Source organism: Lutjanus erythropterus, chromosome 22, assembly GCF_056507025.1.
Source record: "Lutjanus erythropterus isolate fLutEry1 chromosome 22, fLutEry1.hap2, whole genome shotgun sequence".
Taxonomy (NCBI): Eukaryota; Metazoa; Chordata; class Actinopteri; order Lutjaniformes; family Lutjanidae; genus Lutjanus; species Lutjanus erythropterus.
The window spans coordinates 13,531,407-13,552,262 of record NC_139338.1 but is presented as its reverse complement, the minus strand read 5'-3'; the positions used below and the strand labels follow the sequence as shown (position 1 = coordinate 13,552,262).

Below are 20,856 nucleotides of genomic sequence, written 5' to 3'. Positions count from 1 at the left end.
TTGAGAAGAAAACCAAATACTGAAGATTGTTAAAAGATGTTGCTGGGAGATCTGTAAAAGCAACAGATAGTGAAATCGTACGTTAGCTAATGCTATGTAAACACTAGATATAACTAGCAAGTTAATGATTGATGTAGACTAGCTAGCTAGTTAGCTTGCATTTTGCAAGCTATCTACCTAGCTTGCATCAGATGTAAGTGCCTAGCTAACAATTGATGTAGATTAGCTGGCTAGTTAACAAGTGTTCTGCTCAAATTAGTTAGCTTATGTCATCTTGCATCCAGGTGGTGTTGGAAAAATTGGGAAAAATTAATTCCTGACTGGGAAAATTCACGTGGATGCCCCCTCAAGTTGGACCTGTAAAAGTGACATGTGCATCTAAAGTTAGCTAATGTTACAAAACATTTGATAAGTAGCAGGTTCATGACTGATGAAACTAGTTAGCTTGCGTTTTGCTAACATTAGTTAACAGATTTAACTAGCTAGATAATTACTGACATAGAATAGTGATTGATGTATATTAGCTAACTATATAGACAAGCCTAGCACGTGTTTGCTAGGTTAAATCTCAAGATAATACCACTGATCAGGGCACTGGTGTGAAACTGTAGTTGGTCCCTGTGCACTTCACAGTGACTGCCAAAAGCTCCAGATACTATGATGAGTTAAATGCATAGACTGAATCTCACTATTCCTTTGTTTTATATGTGATGATAAAGTGAACATTACCTCTACCGTTACATCTATGTACAGGAAACAGGAAAGGAGAAAGTTCCAAAAGAGGCAGGACATAGGAAGGCTCACTTTCCTACAGTCACAGTCCTCCACTCCTTTCCTATAAAACTCCTGTGCCAGTTAAAGAAATGTGTGCTTTTCTTCTTCTCTTTCCTTTCTTCCCCCAGTGTGAAGAGAACACCAGCTTGGCAGACTGTTCGCGTTACCTGAAGCTGCCATTCTCCAAAGCCAACCTCCCGTCCAACAACCAGACCCTGAAAGGCACCAAGGAGTCTTTCTGGATCACCAGCTTTCTCTGCTCCACCAAGCTCACACAGAATGGTAAACCAGACTCAGGGATTGACATTTTGGCCACTCGCCCAAAGAGGTGTTTCTGTTTTTAGCTGCTACGCTAAAACTCTTGTCACATTTGTTATTGGAGTTAGCTTGTACCTTAATATACTAGGTGGCTCTATGATTCTGTGCAGTAATGGAAGATCTGTTATTGCCAAAAAGAGTAATCAGCATGCCACAAGAGGCTAACAAAACGGTTAAATGCAATATGTTAAAAAAAAAAAAAAACAGTGGGAGGGACAAGTGTGCAGAAGAGAAGGTGACATTTCCATCCAAACCACCCAAGTGTGTGAAAAAACCTGTGAATAAGCAGGGTGGTCGAAATATCCTCTAGTTTGCAGTGCTCACTAACCAGCTAATAAATCCTTCTGCTTTCAGAAATCTGCTTGCAGAGTGGGATTTGTAGTCTTATTTCAGCAGACTAGCTCACCGCTAATATGTTTGCCCTCATTTATACTGTAAACAATAGCGTTGATAATCTTAGATTGAAGTATGTGCATCAAGGGAGACATTTGTTTCTCTCTACTGAGGCAATGATGCATTCAAGACTTCACCAGACACTGTCACTGTTTTACCAGACAGCACTGCAGAAATCCAGCAAACAATAAATCATTTTTTACCTCATTAAGTAGATGTTAGAATATATAAACATAAAAGCTACATTTTACTTGCACCATGCTGTTAGCCTCCTGAATACATTTGATGTCATCTGTGAATTGATTATAGAAGTATTGCAGCAGAGTTTTTGATGACAAAACATTTGTGACAGATTGGTAAAAACGAATGCAGTCATGCACGTGCCTTAACACATGCACACAAGACACAAATTTGTGCATAAAGTTGCAAAAAAAAACACACTTCAGGTTGAACAGAATCCAAAGAGACAGCTAAAAGACTTTCTTCTTCAGGCTTATGTTTTATTCATGTGTATGTCTGGGGACCCTGGCTCAGGAAAATGACTTTTTATCTCCTTCATCCCGCTGCACTTGAAAATGTCATCATTTGTTTGGATTCAGAGGAGTTTTTGGGGCTGTAATTGAAGGGTGTGGTGATGCTGTGTGATCTGAGGCACACGGTGCTCTCATAATCCTGTGTTTCTTGACAAGCAAATGCAAGATTTGCCTTGATCTCTGTCATTTTATTTGTATCTTCTTAATTTGCTGTTATATCTCTCTGTACCTCTGTCTTTTCATCTTCTCTCCAGGTGATATGCTGGACCTGTTGAAGTGGCGAGCTCATCCCGAAAGAATCAACGACAGCCTCTCTAAGCTGAAGGAGATCGATGGCTCGGAGATTGTCAAAGTAGGCCTGAATTGCTCCCACTAATCTGGCATTCTGGCAGTATTGATCGTTTTCTGATTTGATTTCAGTGCACACTTTCTTTTCAACCTGAATTCACTTAAGTGCAGACCAGATATTTAATCTTCACACTGATAAACATTATTGTTTTTTGTAAATTTACACATATATGAATTTGCAGTGTTTCAAAAAAGTTGGGACAGGGACAGCAAAAGGCTGTCAAAGTTGTTGGATGCTCAAAAACACCATTTTGGAACATTCAAAAGGTAAACCGTTTGATTGGTATCATGATTGGGTATGAAAGGGACATCATCTAAAGGCTTAGTCGAGGAAGCATGAATTGATGGGACAAGGTTCACCGTTTTATGAAAAACTACATACAAATAGCGCAACAGTTAAAGAGCAACACAACTGCAAGGAATTTAGGGATTTCACCATCTACAATCCATAATATTAAATGATTCAGAGAATCCAGAGAAATCTTTGCACTTAAAGGGCAAGGTAGAAAACCAACATTGAACGCCCATGACCTTGAACGCCTCAGGCAGCAGTTCATTAAAAACTGCATTAAAAATCCACATAACTGTATAAAGGACACTAGATGGGTCAAGATAACTTTTGAAAACTGTTGTCAATAAACACAGTTTGTAGCTGCATTTACAAATGCAAGTTAAGACTCCATTATGCAAAGCCACCTATCACCAACATCCAGAAATACTGCTGGCTTCTCTGGGGCCGAACTCATCTGAGATAGAATGATGGAAGGTGGGAAAGTGTGCTGTCGTCTCGCGAGTCCACGTTTCACATCTGTGAAACCATCACGAACACTGAAAGGTACATACAGGTTTTGGAGCGACATATGCCACCATCTAGATGATGAGTTTTTCAGAGACGTCCCTTTTTATTTCAGGAAGTTGGTGCCAAGACACACTCCGCAAGTGAAAATATGTGGTGCAATAAAAAGAGCAAATTAAGACAACAGAGACCCCAGACTGTTGAGCACTTGAAGTCTAATATGAAGCATGAATGGGAAGAATTTTACTTGCAAAACTTACATAAGAAAAGATTATGTAACACAGCGGTAAACATGCCCCTGTCCCAATAAATTTGATCAGTTTGATGCAGCATTCAAACTCTCCTTTTGTTTTGTTCCCTGCCACAGTTTCTACAAGACACCCTGGACACTCTTTTTGGTATCCTGGATGAAAGCTCTCAGAGATATGGGCTCAAGGTGTTTGATTCACTGGTAAGTTGCTCTACCAGTACGGCGATTTCCATGGATCTTTTCCTATTTTCTGTTTCCTCCTTTTCGAGAACAATCTGGGTCAGAAAAACAGAAACACAAGCTCACAGTTGGAGAAAGATCTGGTGATGTAACGCTACACAGCTCGCTGAACCAATCTCACCCTGGTTCTGCTGCCCTGCGCTGATAGAGCGAGTGATCGATCTCCTTCTCTCTGTCTCCATGTGTCTTCCCCTCTCTCTACATCAGTCTCTCACACTGACACATGAACACACTCCCTCCTCTCAGTGTGGTGTTGTAAGTGATGAAAAGGTCTGGCGAGCCGGTGCAGTCATCAAGTTTCCTTTTTGTGGTTTCGAGATCAATCCAGCGAGTCCGACAAGTGGACTTTTCTTACGTGCTCGGACAAATCAGTGCATTTCACAAAAACCTGGACACGGGGGAGACATAGTAATGCCTGCAGCCACTGTCAAAATCAGTTTGGCTTGGTTGTCTTGTTATATTTTCAAATGCCTGTGTATGTTAATATATATTTTTATTCTGTTTTATCCTCGTACCTTTTATATTTGATATCTGTTATTTATTTATTTCATCTCTTACTCACTATCATTTATTCTGTTAGATCCCTTTAGCAGAGGTGTGTACTTGAGTCACATGACTTGGACTTGAGTCAAAGAAGTCACACATTTGATAACTTTAGACTCGACTTGAGAAAAAAAAAATGAAATAAAGGTAATAAAACACCAATGACGCAATCAAACTTGAACTATTTGACTTGAAAATACGTGAAACCTTCCCCTAAGCCCAAAAATTAAAAAGTACAATTGTGAAAAGGTGTACAACAAATCTATTAATTCCCCTTCATTGTCTGAATGAACTCATTTTCAGCAATTTGCTGAATTCTCCAGATCTGCTTTGTTTTGAACCAATCTGACAGCATCCAGTCAAGTTCCAGGAGAGAACCATGATGAACTAGTGTAACATTACTAAGCTCCAGTTGGAAAAAATGACACCAAATATAATTTTGTTCACATACAAAAGGTGATTTTTACATTTTCAACAAAAAACTAAGTGCAAAGACTGGAGACTTATTGTATTGAATGTATAGGGGTGCCTAATAAAGTAAAGGAGCTAGTTTGTTTTCCAACTATAAAGCTCCTTAAGGTTCAAAACAGGAAACTTTATTTTAAGGGGTGAAAAAGACCAGTCCTCTATATGAAGGAATACCCTTTAATTATCATTCTTCTCTGTTAATTTCCAGGTCCACATCATCAACCTCCTCCAGGACAGCAAATTCCAGCACTTCAAACCAGTCATGGACACCTACATCGAGAGCCACTTTGCCGGAGCTTTGTCCTATAGGTATTTGATGTTTTAGCCCTCTTTCGCCATAGGTGTGGCTGTTCAAGGCTACAGCAGCGCCTCGAGCACACGACAACGCAGCCTTACCCGTGTTATTGTATTCTAATGACATGGCGTGTCACATGGGCAGGCAGTCAGAGAACCTGCGTCAGTGCTGAGAGGCAGCAGCTCTGCTCTGTGCTGCTGCTGTGATTTAGTCTCCAGACGTGGGAAGGGAAAGCTTATGGTGCCCCCTGGCTGATGAAAAGTGTAGTGTGCTTTTGCTTCCTTCCTCCTTGTTTCCTTCCCCTATCTTTAATATGCATACACACACACACACGCATTCACACACATATTCACAACCTGCTGTTCACACCGGCTGTCTTCTTCACACTCTCTGTACCTGCTAAGATACCATGGTGATGCTGTCTTCTCCTTTTTTGAACGACTGCCACATCCATCTGCTTTAAAGTCTTTATACCTGTGATATTGTTTCATTAGATGTGTCACATCTTAATTAATTAACAGAATAAATGTGCATGCATATCACCAGTTTTCGCTATTATAATATATCTATCTTTAGTCATTAATAAGGAATAAGGTGACACTCAGCTCTGATTAGAATGAGAAAATCCTCTCTTTCAGTTGTCATTGTCAGCCACCAACCACTGATAGAACACACAGAAAGCTTGAATTAATTGATTAACAGGCACAAAACTCCATGAAATGAAACACTTCAGACTGTTAATGCAGTTAGTAGAGTAACTTGTGGCTCTACCATCTAAATTAGACTAACATAACATGATTTCTGCCATCAGCTTTGTGGGGTAATACTTTAAAAAATTCAACGATGAAGATGCAAAGTGTGCACTGCGCTCTGTGAACGAGGGATCAGGTGTGTCATCGGAGGTTCAACAAGCGGTTTTCTGCAAATCCCAGACAAAAATCCAAGGGGATCCCATGTTTCTCCTCATTGCTTTTGGTGTTGCCTTAAATATGACCAATGCATTTTGACTGTCGCTAAAGTTGTACTTTAAAAACAAGTGCACTGTGCCTCTGTTAATCCCCCTGCTGATGCTTTGGGTCGTTGGCTATTAGACTGAACACTCAACTATCTGTGAGTCTCCAACCCAAAGCATTGGTATGTGATGACCTGAGGGCTATTTTACTGATCCGTGATTGGCCAGTTTCTCATCATGGGCTAGAATTTCTAAAGCCGAGAGGAGGAAGAGAAGTCTAGTTTTCTCCCAGAACACTTGAATTATATTATGCTGAAAGGTAATTATGGAAATTTTGCTCAGTGACACCAAAAATAAACCGCCTACCCCGGCTTTAAACCAGCTGTATATCTAAAAACTAGTAAAACAGTGATAGGTTCTTCAGAGGTTGATTTAAACTTTGTGTGATGAAGTGTTTCATTTTAAAACTCTGCATTGCCTCATCTATGTTTAAATCCAGTGAGGGGAGCTATGTGCAATGTAGCTAGAGGTGAGCGGTGATACTGTGTGTGTCTGTGTGTGTGTGTGTTCTCCAGGGACCTGATCAAAGTGCTGAAGTGGTACGTGGACCGCATTGTTGACGCAGAGCATCAGGATCATATACAGCAGGTGCTCAAGGTGAGACTTAAACACACACTCACAGGGCGCACGCACACACACACGATCAACACAGATGCATCCAGAAATGCAAACAAACAAACTTGCTGCCACTCCTGCTAATTTATCCCCCCCGTCAGCAGCGAACACATCGCAGCACCATTCATTATTCCCCTCCTCAATCTATTACGCTGCATGCAATTTTAATCAGCTGAAATGCACTGCCTCTGGTGTTGGGAATCCACATCGCATTATTTTAATGACTCACACAGACACGCCGTCAGAGACACGCTTGTACTGTGGTTTCACCGTTTATCATGCACGGACTAGATGCTGCACCACAAGTAAATGTTACCGTGTCATGCAGTAAATAATAAATAAGTAAAAACCGCAGATGTTGTTTGCAGGGTTTCTTTGTATGTGTGATCTATAGAATATCTTTCATGAGGTTTTTTAAAGCGCCTCCTTTAGACACATTTAAATTTATATCAGAAATGTGTTGTTAGACAATGCTGTCATGCTTCTCTCTTACAGAAAAAAGCAAGTCACTTACAAAATCCTGTAGTATAGTACATAAACTCCACTGTATTCAACTTAAAGGGATAGTTCAGATTATTTGAAGTGGGCTTGTATGGGGTACTTATCGATAGTCAGTGTACTACCTACAGTAGATGGCGGTTAACATGCCTCCAGTTTGGAGAAGCAGAGAAGAGGACCAGAATGGAAGCTAAGTAATATACTGCTGTGGACAGGGTCAGTTTAAATCTACAGTATATTTAGAATATTTTCAACGCTTTTCTTTTCAGACAGCCTTTTCTGACAGGAAATTGCTCTTTTATAAGCCAAATATTGCTCTCTACTGACGAGCCAAGCTCCTTTGGCAAAATTAGTAATTTTACCATGCAGAACATGGGAGTTGCTGGTCTACTGCTGCCTCGATCTGCTTTTGTTTCCATGTTTGTTTGTGTTACAGTGGGACTTCAGTGAATCCAAACTATCCTTTGGAACACTGAAGTCACACAATATCACAATCAAACTAAGATCAAGGCAGCGGTATATCAGGAACTGCCAGGTAGAATTACTGATTTGGCAAAAGAGACTGGTTGGTTTGGAAAGAGCAATAAGCATTTTCACTGGAAGGGGGAAGTCTGAGTTGCAGGTCAATTTTCCGTCACCAAACACAGATGATAAACAATGACTGTTCTCTCTGTTCTCCAGGCCAGTGAGTACATCTTCAAGTACATCATCCAGTCTCGCCGGCTCTTCTCATTGGCCACGGGGGGCCAAAATGAAGAGGAGTTCCGAGTCTGCATCCACGAGCTCTTCATGTCAATCCGCTTCTTCCTCTCGCAGGAAAACAAAGGCACCAGCCCCGTCGCACAAACACAGGTGTGTGTGTGTCTCAAATCTTCTGTGCCTCTGCAGTCACAAGTGTGCGTTTCTGTGCACACACATGGTGATGTGTAAATGTGTGCCTGTCGTTACTTGCATTATGTTTTCTTTCTGGAGGACTCCTGCTAATGCACTTGTGATAGGTGAGAAATAGTCCGTAATTGAATTTCATGCTGCCAGAGGCGGCTGGAGTCAGAGGAGGAATTTCTGTGGCAGCTTTTCCTTTTCCGCTGGGAGGTCTGCGCAGCAGGGGAGCCGCCTTCGCTGATTTCGAAACAAGACCAAAACAAATAAGCTAAAGACACCAAAGATAATCCTAATTACACACCAGCTGCTTGTGTGGTTGTGTCTTTCTGTCTTCATTTACACATCTGCAGAACATGTGAGCATCTGTGTTGTTCTTCTTCGTCTTTGCTTCTGCCTTCTCCATGTTCTCCCTCTCGTTCTTATTGTTTTTGTTTTTAGGTTCAGCTGTTTTGTTTGTTTGTTTGGTTGTTTGTGACATGTATTTTGGAGCTTGGGGTCTCCATTTGTCTATCTTTGAATGTAGATGGATTATATTTATAAATTACACTTGATGGGATGCAGTAATGTACGGAGTTGTCTCCTCTGCTCTGCTCCATTTGTTGGTGTAACACAACAACAACACACAATTAAACTACTGCACATAAAATAGATAAATAACAAATAAGATATTTCGGGCAACATTTTGGGTTGGCAACTGGCTGTGATTGGTTGGTTTCATTCATGCACAGCTGAGTCTTTCAGAGAAGCAAGAGGAGCTCGATATGTACTAGTGTGAGAATATAATGACTTCAAATATATGTGGTTATAGTGCTTATTTATAGTGGTTTCAAATATGACAAAAAGTTGTATTCATAGAAGTTGCCAACTGTAGCTTTTTTATCCCAGGTTCCTCTCAGCACTCAAGTCAGGCAAAACCTGCCTATAACTGTGTGTTTGTGTGTGTGTGTGTGTGTGTGTGTGTGTGTGTGTGTGTGTGTGTGTGTGTGTGTGTGTGTGTGTGTGTGTGTGTGCTGCTTCCCCAAAGTGTGTTAATAATTTCTTTCCTTTATTGCTTTGTTTGAATCACCCATGTGAACCCCCAACACATGCTTTGTTCTTGCATTTGGGAAAAATATGTTCAAATGAGGTTTTCTTTTCACGGCTCAGCAGAACCATCAGTGCAATATACCCCAAGACAGATGGAAAGAGTTGAGTTATCAAAACCAGAGGTCTTGTTTTAGACTCTCCTCTCACTTTGTACTAATTTCACCTCGGTGTACCATCAGTGTTTCCAGCTGTGCCCTCTCCATGCCGCCTGAAAAGCTCCACTTCATCCCTCTGCTGACTTCTGATCCAGACTAATCTGTATTCTCAACACAACAATAGCGGCGGGGAGATGCTTGCCAGGCTAATGCTAATCCAAGTTAATCTGCGACATGTGGACGCACACACACACAAACACGTACACATAAACAGCAGAGCCACGTACACATAATTTAGCACCTGTGAGGTTTTGTAGTTTTCATCACAGGGCGACATAAATGGATTACCGAAGGAAAATAATGTAATTAGAGCATATTTGATATGAATTTAAAAGATAAATATGAGTTGCGTGCAGGGTTCATACAAATGATGTCATGATAAAGGCTTTGAGAATTTGCAAATTTTTGGTTTAGGTGTTTTGAAAGTGCATGAATTGTATGCTTAAAAGTAGAACTCTAAAACTCCTTGTTTCTCTATCTGAACTGTTTTTTTGTCAAAAGCAAACACCTGTGACAGTTAAACAAAGTGTTGTGCTGATAAATACCTCCTATCCTCCACCCGATTTTCCAAGAAAAATGTGACACACCTTTCAGATTCTAGTAATCTTCATTTTTCAGTTGTGTGGACAGAATCTGTCAGATCTTGACAGGAATAAAGAGCATCAGACTGAGAGCTACAAACAGGTGACAGACAGTGGTAGTCCTCTAGTTGAATCCACATAATCCCTGACTGCCAGAGATCCTGCTAAATCTCATCTGAGGCAGAGACACATAGCAGAATAGTTCATATTTACTTATATTTTCCCAGTAAAATAGTTCTCCATAAATAAGATAACAGAGTGTTATGGTTACCCTTCCTTATATAAATACGCTTTCACACTTTACAGTTTTCTTCTCATTCATGCTAGCTAGTTTAAATATCTTCTTCAAATTCAGCTACTGATGAAAACAGAACGATGTACTGTTGATAACAGGGTCAGCAGCAAAATGAATTTTAGCTAGCTTAAAAAAGTCCCGAAACAAAACAAATCAGTATCAGTTTAAGTACAAACTATATTTAGAATATTTACACTACTTTACTTTGCCATCAGATGTGCCTTTTCCAGCGGGAAACTGAACCTGTTATATCACTCTTTTTAAAACAGATATTTTACCTCACAGGACACAGGAGTTGCTTCTCTACTGCTGCCTCGACCTGTTAGTTTGTATGTGTTATTGTGTGACTTTGATAAATCCAAACTAACTATTTAAAATTACCAGAGTCACACAATAACACAAAAAGCTAACCAAATGAGGCGACTGTAGACGAGAAAAAAATTACCGATTTTGCCAATATATGCTAGTTGGTTTGGAGAGAGGGATATTTCGCTTGTGTTACCATGGTTTCCTGTTGAAAAACGTTGTCTGACAGGAAGGTAAAGTGGTGAAAATATTCTCAATATACCTTACACTTAAACTGATATTGATTTTGATGTTAATACAACCCCACTTCAAAAAAATATGAACACTCCCTTTAATGGATTCTTGCATAAATTTAATTTTAATTAACCAGAGCCCCTGAGCCACTGAACACCATTTGTTATTGCCAGCTTGGCCCATTGAGCATCACAAGAACTCCATATCACCCCGTACAAGATTAACACTCAGTATGTAATGCTGATTTAGTGGAAAATGTATTGAAATTACTGAACAAACACTATATTAAACATGCATATTCATATCTTAAACTGCTCTGTTCAGGCTCATTTGCAGCTTGAATGCTTTTGCCTGTGAACTCTCTTTAAAGAGATTCGCGTCTTTGAGGGAAAAAAAAAAGGTTATTTTGATGATAATGTATTCATGGTGTCCGTTTGATTTCACCTCCAAATGCTTGATCATTGCCCCATCCTGTGTAGGCGGTGTTCCTGCGGACATTCCCCACCATTTACGGCGAGCTCTTGAAGATTTTCACGGTGCGGGAGGTGGCCGGATTTGTCAGGGAGACGCTGGGCAGCCTGCCCACCACCGTCCACGCTGACTGCCCCCTGGAGGCTGTCAAACTGCAGTGCATTGCCAAGACTGTGGAGAGCCAGCTTTACATTAACCCAGGTAAAGACTTGCACACACAGACAGATGCACAGTTTATGTACACTTTGATACAAACACAGAATTAAAGCTTTTAAACACACAGAAAACCCAACACGGAAACATTTGTGAGCAAAGAACACAAGCACAAAAACGCTTTGCGCACAGATTTTGAACACACAGGAAAAACAAACAGTGCAGAGGGAAACAAACAGATTTGAACAACGAGATTCATCCTCAAAATGCAGAAAATAATCACTTGTACTGTGTGTTTGTCTTGAATCATGTACAAACAGGCCATTAATCCATATTATACTGTTCCTGCAGTGGTGTCATTTGAGAACACCTACAGTTCAACTTCATGTCATTAAATTGTTCCTAATACGAGCTGCAAACCGAAGCAAATTACTCAATGTTTTATTTTCAGCACTCCCAAAGGCTACGTGTGGCAAGAAAAACATCCCTCATGCAAATCACATTAAAGACAAAACACACAATTAATTATATTTAAGAAACATTGTGTGCAAAACAAGAACTAATACAGCCACAGAAGATTGGTGTGTTTATTCTTCATTATGCCTTTGATGTATGACAATTTTGTGTGTGTGTGTGTGTGTGTGTGTGTGCGTGTGTGTGTGTTGCAGAGTCACGGTGCATCCTGTTGCCCGTGGTGCTCCGGGTCCTCCAGGCGCACATGCAGGAGCAGAGAGACCTGGTCATGTGTGCCCGCATCCTCACCAGCATGCTGTCGCTCATCAAGAAGGAGGAAAACGGCACGGCTGTGAGTGCGACGGTGGTAATTGGTCACCATCACGCCGCACAGGCACACTTCATCCTTAAAGGAATAGTTTGGCATTTTGGGAAACATGCTTGTTTGTTTTGATGCTGAGAGTTAGATGAGAAGATTGATACCACACTCATGGCTTTATGATTGATATGAAGCTGCTGCTAGGAGACAGTTAGCTTAGCTTAGCACAAAGACTGGAAACGGGGAAACGGCAGCACTTTCTTTATCATCTGTGAAAAGATCCACACAGTCAGAGAAAATATAGGCTTGTGTCCTCCTGTTTATGGTTGAGGTATAAAATCCCAGCACACTACAGAGCGTCTCTCCTGCCGTGCTACTGACAGCTCTGGCTCACTCACTCTTCTCCCTTCCCATCGCCGTTATATTAGTCTTTTTTGGTGATTTTGAGACTCAGTTTATAAAGTTTACAGCCTGCCCTGCTGTTGCACTGCTCTGTGAACAATAACGCAGCTAAAAAACAAGAAGTTCCAGTTTCTCTGTGAAATGCATTGCATTTTTGTAAGGGTAGCCCTAGTCTGATATGACCTGAAGGCAACGTTAGTAACAGATTATTTGATAACCAGCAGAGACCAGTGACTAATAAGCTCTAATACATACATTTCCACATTGAAATGTCTAAAAACACAAGACATATTATCGAGCATAGAGCTGTGAATTAAGTTAAATGTTTCCAGGAATGGTCAAATGCGGAGAAATCCATTTTCTATTCAAGATAACAGTGAATGTCTTGCTAGCTGTTGCTAGCTAGTTACTAGTTGCTTAAACTTCCAGGAAAACGTGTGAGGAAGGAATATGTGAATTACATGAATAAAACTTAATACTTTTTCATCAGCTATAGTGGTTGATTAAAAGTGGAAAATAGCCAACCCCTACCTTTTGACATAACCAGGCTAGCTCTTTCCCCCTATTTTCAGTCTTTGGGCTAAGCTAAACTAACCAGCTGCTGGTCGTAGCCTCATGTTTAGCATACAGTTATGTGATTGGTATTAATCTTCCCACCTTGACTCTCAGCAAGAAAACGACTAGGCGTATTTTCCCAAAATGTCAAGCTGTTCCTTTAAGTTCTGCTGTGTTGTCACTGCAGTTGCAGCTGGAGAAAGCCAGATTTCAAAGCTAAAGATCAGTGACTTTTACATTTTATTATGGAGGAATTGACTTTATACCCAGACAAGAGTCTGTACGAGGGAATTACCACCATAATAACTTGAAAATAACTTAAAAGGAAGTGAAAGCTGGAGAAATGAGTCTTACAGCTATTTCCTCGCCAATGCATTGCAATAGCAGATTGCTTTGTTGTGTGTATATGGTCAATTAGTCTTGGTAACAAGGGCATTGGCAGCGGTGCAGTCCAGTAATGAGTCCCATCAATTTAGCAGTGGCCATTGTCGAAGTGGCAGTCACTTCGAGCTGTGTGTGTGTGTGTGTGCGTGTCTGACTTGGGCTTGTGTGTGTAGCAGCTTGGGACGCCTGGCTTGAACTGTTGGCTGCCAGAGGGGCAGCTAGTGGTAAAGGCACCCAGTAGGACACACACATAGTGACAATATACTCACACACACACGCACGCACACACACACACACACACTGAGAGACTGGCACCACATCTAAAGGGAAGTGACAGCAGTGGCAGCCAATGTGCCAGTCTGAGGCTCCTTCTCATTATCGCTCTGTCCAAGACCTGTCTGTCTTGTCAGGGGGGAGAGACTGGAGGGAGATGCACACACACACACACACACACACACACACACACACACACACACACACACACACACACACACACACACACACACACACACCAGTTTATTCTCAACTCTCTACGAGTTGCTTTTAATCTTTAACTGTCTCTTTCTCCTTTGTATTCCACCTTCTTTATTCTCTTCCATTCTCCTCCCTCTCTGTCAACTTAGAGTTTCAAAATGTTGCTCCTTAGCCTTGAAACTTCGTCTTAGTCCCCACACTTACTGGTCCAGGACTCATTAAAACTGCAATGAAAGTAAGATTATAGAGCGAGGAGTGCAGACTTTGGCTCTGAAACAGAATTACGTCAGCTATAGATCATAGTTCAAGGGTAAAATTACATTTTAGATTAACTTTTTGCCCAAAAAAATACCTTTTCTTTTCTGCTAATAAAGTAAGAATAGGTAAGATCAGCATAGAATAATTTAAATAAAGATGAGTGTTAATCACAGTTAGCAAAACCAGGTTTAAAAAGAGATCTCTGTTGCATAATTAAACTAATTTAACTAATCTTAAACTAATCTAGTGATGTAATCTGAAATCAGTATAAAGATGCTAGCGAGTTAAGATTTAAAAAACTAAAGTTACAGCATATGCTTAATAACTAAAAGGCTTTTAAAAAGTTATATTGTTTGCTAGCTAGCTTTAAAAGTTACCAAAATGTTACATTGCCTGCTAGCTAGCTAAGAAGAAGTTGAATCTCGTGTAAGTTTGAAGTTGACCCTGCATCAAAGTTTAAAGTTTAAGCTGGTTTAAAAGCAGTGGTGGAACAAGTACTGAAAATCTGTACTCAAGTACAAGTACTATTACATTGCTAAAATATTACTAGTGTCAGAAAAATACTTAAGTAAAAGTATAAATGATGATGATGTTACCATCACCTCTCCAGACTATGGCTCTTAATTTTTCTGTATTTTGCTTTACCAATAGTTAAAACACTAACAGTCAATTAATCATTAATAATTGATTTGATACAAAACAAGTGTTTTTTCCCCTTATTTTATTTCCTTATTCAGCAAATGTCTCCAGCAGACAAAACAAAGCTAGATGAGGTGCAGTTACTGCCACGACGATTGATTAAATATCCATGAATACATTTTTAATTGGTTAAATTCTTAATGAAAAATCAATTAAAGATCAGTTATTAAATATACATTTTTTTGTTTTGTTTTGTTTTTTGTCCATATGTCCTGGTTTTCATTGGCTTTTTGCCACCAAATCACTTTGTTGGCTACAAAAATGCAGATAAAAGGTCTGGATATTAATTCAAATTGTACTCAGTACTCAACTATGATTTTAAAAGTAACTAAGTAGATTACATGGCATAATGAATACTTGAGTACATGTAAAAGTACAGACTTGAAAATCTACCCATAAAAGTACAAGTACCTCAAAAAACTACTTAATTACAGTAATTTGAGTATTTGTTATTAATTACTTCCACCCCTGTTTAAAAGTTGCAACATAATTTAAAGTTAAATCATTATTAATTAGGTTTAAAAATTAATCCTTGTTGGTGCAACACAACCTAAAAGTTAAGTGCTGCTGTTACGTGTCCTTCACAGAGTGTTTTGTCCCTTGTGTAGGAGCCGGTGGTCTCGGAGGAAGTGGAGCTAATTGTAGAGAGCCTGCTGGGAGTTTTACTGCGGACCATCCTGGAAATTAGCAACCGGCCGCAGCCTGCTGGACCCACCATGAGACTCCAGTTCCAGGATGTCACCGTATGTGTGTTTTTACTTTGTGCAGAATGTGCCAGTCCAGTCTGTGTGTGTGCGCCTCCTACTATAAATTGTTTTGGGACTGAGCAAAATGTGCAAGAGTAATTATGGGTTTTAAATTGAGTTGCTGCTGTGGCGACTATAATTCCACTAACATTATTAACATTAATGGCAATAATTAAGATTAATAATAGAAAACAGCACAACAGGGGAACGGTGAAGTGGATAATAATGTGATCATGGTCATCATCATTATTATGTGATGAAGGAGGATAGAGGAAGAGTGGAATATTGTTCCACTTATAATTGAGCCCTACTGATGCTGTTACAATTATAACCAGATGAGATGAATAAATGGCATTCTCTAAATTTGATATAACAAAGTGCTTCCTTTACTATTTTGTCTGGCAAGTGCTACAAAGCAGCAAAAGCACCATAGTTCAGTGTTTTCTGAGCTTTTTCTAATTTCTCCTGAACATCATTAAAGGAAAATTCCTCCTATTTTACTACTTTCTGCATAGATGTTTTAAAGCATGATAGTAGAATTACACTTCCCATCATCCCGAAAACCTGGAAAACGGGTTACTAGCTTTCCAGTCATGGAAAAGATGTGGAAAATTAGGAAAAAAAGGTAAATTTCCTGGAAAATCTTGTATTGTCCTGGAAAATTATTTCAGCATTCTCATATTTTCTGGATAACATTTCCACTAAAGAAAAAGAAAAGAAAACGTTTTCCGTAAAAGAGCAGGAACCCTAACGATTAATCTGGTAATTTAGGGCACCCCTGAAGATAATCCTGACTGTACCACAACGTTAAAATTCACACATACTTTTCTCTCTCTCCGTCTGCCTCTTTCTCACGTCATGTTTTCTCCTGTCAGGGGGAGTTTGTGGCGTGTTTATTGGCCCTTCTGCGACAGATGAGCGACAGACACTACCAGCAGCTGCTGCAGGCGTTCAGTGGCAAAGACAACCTGAGGGTGAGACCACCGCATCCATCATCTCTTTCTCTTTCCGTATCTGTCTCTGTGCAATGTTTCCCTCACTCTCTACCCCCGATTGTGTCCTTATTTGACTCTGAAAGTGAACAAAAAATAAAAATTAAAATTAAAATCCAAGGGTAGATATTTGACTCCCACATACACTGTTAAATGCCATGCTGCTAACAAAGTAACCTTTGTGTTGTTGATTAAACATGAGCTGCAAATTGATCTCCAGGGTCGTTTTAATTATCTTTTAGTAGAAACGGTGATTATGCTTTTTATTTAATGTAGTTTAGCTAGTGGGTAGCAGGCTTACAGATATAACGATATAGATATATAAGGCAGAGTGATACTTAAAGAAATGAGACAGCAATAATTTTGATCAAAAAATAAAAATATAATAATGTCTGCTGGGTAGAGAAGTAGAGAGTAAGGGATATTTTGTCATATATATACTGTTTTTTAAAATTTGTCGTGAGGATCTGTGTTTTTCTGCGCAGCATTTGTTTTTCCTCCTGCTCTACTTGAGTCATCGTTCTGCCTCTCCGCCTCTCTGTCTCTTTTTCTAAATAATTTTCAGAAACTTCCCAGTTTCAAACTGACTCACTCAGTGCCGCTGCAGACATTTGCGAGGTGTTTATACACATATCTGCCGTATACGTTTATATGCAGTATCTGTGTCCTCTGTCTGCTCTGCTGGGCTGCAAAGTCAGACGTGGCAGGTTACATAATGAAGAAGAAGAGCGGAGAGATGGGAGTGCAGGAGAAGAGAGGCAGAGAAAGTTAATGAGGTCACAAGTTCACTCCAGTGAGAAATATCAATTTGCTGAATGTCAGAAAAAGTAGAAAGGTGATCTGCTCTTGTTAGCTTGAGAGCTCTTATTCGAAAAAGAAGATTTTCGGGCCCTTGTACTTTTATCATCCAAGTATCCAAAGTAAGTGGAACAGATTGAACAACTACTGTACTGGGATTTCAGCACCATGGAGAGAGACAGAAACTGACTGTTTGATTCTAGTATGTAAGTAAGTTTTGAGAGATACATTTTTTTTTTAGAAACAACCACGTCTCTCCTTCAATTTTCTTTCAGTGGATTTAAAAACATAGTGTGTCTGTAACAGATCCCACAATGCAATTCTTCATGTCCACCCCTGTAATTAGAAACATGTAAATTACAGGTAGGCAACAAAGCCTGTTGATCAATAAGTGTCTTAAATCCTAATCTACTGATCAAAATGAAGCATTGAGTGTTCAGCAAATAGAAACTGAGGGAAATTGCACAAAGCAAGACTTTCGATGCACGAAATTCAGGACCAAGCCTGACCCTGATTTCAGTTTCCCATGATAACTACGGTAGGCAGTTGATAAGATTGTATTGATACTGGTGCAATTATCAATTGTGATTATCTGTCCAGTTCTTCATTGTTTCTCTTATTGATTCCTTCCCAGTTTTATTCAAGCTTGCTGTCACTTTAGAGCTAGCTGTGTGTCTGTCAACATTTAAAATGGATGAAAAAAGAGAATATTTGTACAGCATTCGGTTCCATTTACTCAGTCAAAGAAAGGATCTGTTAATCCTGCCTGCATGGTGCTGGTGCTAATGTTATTATACCTGGAGATATTTACCCGCAATAATGGACATGCTGCTCGGCTGGGAGGCATTGGCACTTGTGTGTAGAAAATCAAAGACATGGTGTTCCTGGATTTTATACTCATGTTGTTTAGAAATATGTGTGTTTCCATCCTTACTTGAAATAATCACTGTTTTGCAGTTTGCAACTCTCAAAAAACATTCCAGCATCGATAAAAGGAGTTCAGCATCTCTGAGGAATCTGATTCTGATGGATTGGTTGGTTTGTCCCTTCATTGATGATAATGTTTCTGATGCGTTTGTGTTTGTGCGTTCCAGGACTTTCTTCTTCAGATCTTTACGGTCTTCCGGATTCTAATCCGACCAGAGATGTTTCCTAAAGATTGGACCGTAATGCGGTTGGTCACCAACAAGTAAGTAACGCACAACACAAATGTGCACACATGGACACACAGATGACGTGATAGAAAAAAACGAACAGCAAAAAAAATCAGGGGAGTGACATGCAACAAAGGTTCTCAGTCAGCAGCAGCCAAGGGCTCCAACATGTAGGGACGGACTTGAATATTTAACCTGCTGTAGCTTTAAATATTTAATATTGATTACAATGAAGCTAACCCTAACCCCAAAAATAAAACTGGGGACAGCATAATATACGTCTTAGACCCTGTAGGTCATGAGGATACCACGGTATGATATTTAAAACATCAATTAGACAATTAGTTAAATCAGAGAGCTTCCATTTGCTAAGTGTGTCCCAACTCTACAATTTATTTTAATCCAAGGTAAACAGCTTCTAGATTTCTAGATTTCAGCAACAAAGTTGGGATGCAAATACAAGGAAAACATTTAACCAAGCAGTCGCCATTGAAAAAAATGAGAGTGAATCCAAGGCTAAAGTACTGCTCCACTTTGGAGGACACTGTCAAAAGCAGCGCATGGCTGATCTGAAACATAAAGGTCAATGAAAATCTTGTATCTGGTAGTGTTTCTGGTGGAAAAGCACCAGAGTCTGTGGATGATAGCGCTGATTTGGCCACTTTGCTCTCTTTTTGTTTCTGTTTTTTCATTTGGGTTTTTATGTATGACCTTCATCAATGTAGAATCTAATTACAAATGTTTCTTTTTGCGTTTTGTTGTTGTGTTTTAGCATTAAAATGCAAATTGTTCATGGTGATGCATTTTCCTCCAAGGTAACACAATAACACTCCACATCCTTTCGCTTTCTTTTTCCTGCTCTCTCAGCGTCATCATCACAACTGTCCTCTACCTTTCCGAAGCTCTGAGGAAAAACTTCCTCAATGACAAGTTCGACTATAAGGTAGGAGAAATGTGTGCGTGAGAGCGTGGATCTGAAGAATGCTTCACTTCTGAAATGCTGTAACAATAGTGCACCCACACACACTCACGCACAAACACACACAGAGAGGCATTCATAATACAAGTCATGAATTTATTTATTTTCATGCATCACTTTTCAAAACAAAAGCCTTCGTGAAGACACAGACATACGACAGAGCTAATAACATTAGTCAGAAGCTTAATGCAGACAATAACATTAGCTGAACACAAAACCAGAGAGGCAAGAAAACACAAGAGAGAAGAGAGTTAATTAAATGGTAAAGAGGCTTTACTTGTTCCTGTACTGTAATACTGTAGATTTCTTCGTCCAGTTTTCAATATTCAGTGTATTTAGATCTGACTGCAGGTTTAAAGGATGCTCAGCTTGTTAGCAACTTTAATAAAGAGCTGTTGTTAAACCTCAAATATGAAGAATCAGTGGATCTTTTTTTTTGTCTGAACTCCTGAAAAAGTTGGAGGAGGAACTTTTCTCACACATTTTTGCCATGACGCTATTTTTGTCTGTCGTTTGCAGGTGTGGGACTCGTACTTCTATCTGTCTGTAATATTCATCAACCAGCCCTGTCTTCAGCTGGAGTCCTTCTCTCCCTCCAAGAGGAAGAAGATTCTGGAAAAGTAAGTTGTGCATGGCCTGTAATGAGCCGTGCGCTCCCTCAACAATCCGTCCTGTCCGTCTCCCGTTGTCTGTCACACACGCACACGCCCACACACAGAGTATCCTGTAGGCCACATACAGTATAATGAGTGCTTAACATGCAGTTCTGTGCAGCTTCTCTTGGTGTTTGCCTGCAGCAAGCAGACGTCTAACTGCACACGTCTAACCGTGATATTTTATCATGCAGGTATGGAGACATGAGGGTGATGATGGGCTGTGAGATCTTCAGCATGTGGCAGAATTTAGGTAAGATTATATACATCTCATTGCAGATGGTCCATATGGACTGTTTTATTCCCAGGTATACCTCTAAAACAAGCGCAGGCATGCGGTCCTTATAGATGAGACCTGTCTGTCATTTATATCTCCTTATTTATTCCTCTTCTGATGCAAAAGTACCGTTCTTCAATTCTAAAATCAGAGAAAGACAAGGCAAATAAATTCTCCAGTATTTGTTTGCACTTGAACTGATGAGTGACTAAAAAACTGTGTATGCCAAAAACTATTTGTCACCATGACAACCAGCTGGATGCCTCAGTCTGTTTTGTTTGGATGCTTTTGTTTTGCTCTTGAGTCTGTGATGGACCTATGCAATTTGGGGTTTTTATAATAATTTCTACAGTTTTTATGTGGATTCAAGTGTGTTTTTGCACAATTTAAAATGCATTTTGATGTCACTTTATTTTCGTTTTATTTGATGTCAGTACGGACGGCAAAGTCCCCACTAACAATAATGA

At 39.8% G+C, this 20,856-nt stretch overlaps 1 protein-coding gene across 7 annotated transcripts in view; it reads left to right on the top strand.

The window, feature by feature from the left end:
- The window catches only part of dock4b (dedicator of cytokinesis 4b), a 169,673-nt gene that overhangs the window by 102,097 nt on the left and 46,720 nt on the right, over window positions 1–20,856 (top strand). For all 7 annotated transcript variants that reach the window (XM_084710674.1, XM_084710671.1, XM_084710670.1 and 4 more), the window contains exons 17-30: window positions 903–1,056; window positions 2,273–2,370; window positions 3,530–3,613; window positions 4,872–4,972; window positions 6,486–6,567; window positions 7,765–7,935; window positions 11,102–11,294; window positions 11,915–12,051; window positions 15,399–15,533; window positions 16,412–16,510; window positions 18,421–18,515; window positions 19,348–19,423; window positions 19,979–20,079; window positions 20,307–20,365. In XM_084710674.1, coding sequence (XP_084566800.1) covers window positions 903–1,056; window positions 2,273–2,370; window positions 3,530–3,613; window positions 4,872–4,972; window positions 6,486–6,567; window positions 7,765–7,935; window positions 11,102–11,294; window positions 11,915–12,051; window positions 15,399–15,533; window positions 16,412–16,510; window positions 18,421–18,515; window positions 19,348–19,423; window positions 19,979–20,079; window positions 20,307–20,365 — 1,585 coding nt within the window. The remainder of the gene's footprint in view (window positions 1–902; window positions 1,057–2,272; window positions 2,371–3,529; window positions 3,614–4,871; window positions 4,973–6,485; window positions 6,568–7,764; window positions 7,936–11,101; window positions 11,295–11,914; window positions 12,052–15,398; window positions 15,534–16,411; window positions 16,511–18,420; window positions 18,516–19,347; window positions 19,424–19,978; window positions 20,080–20,306; window positions 20,366–20,856) is intronic.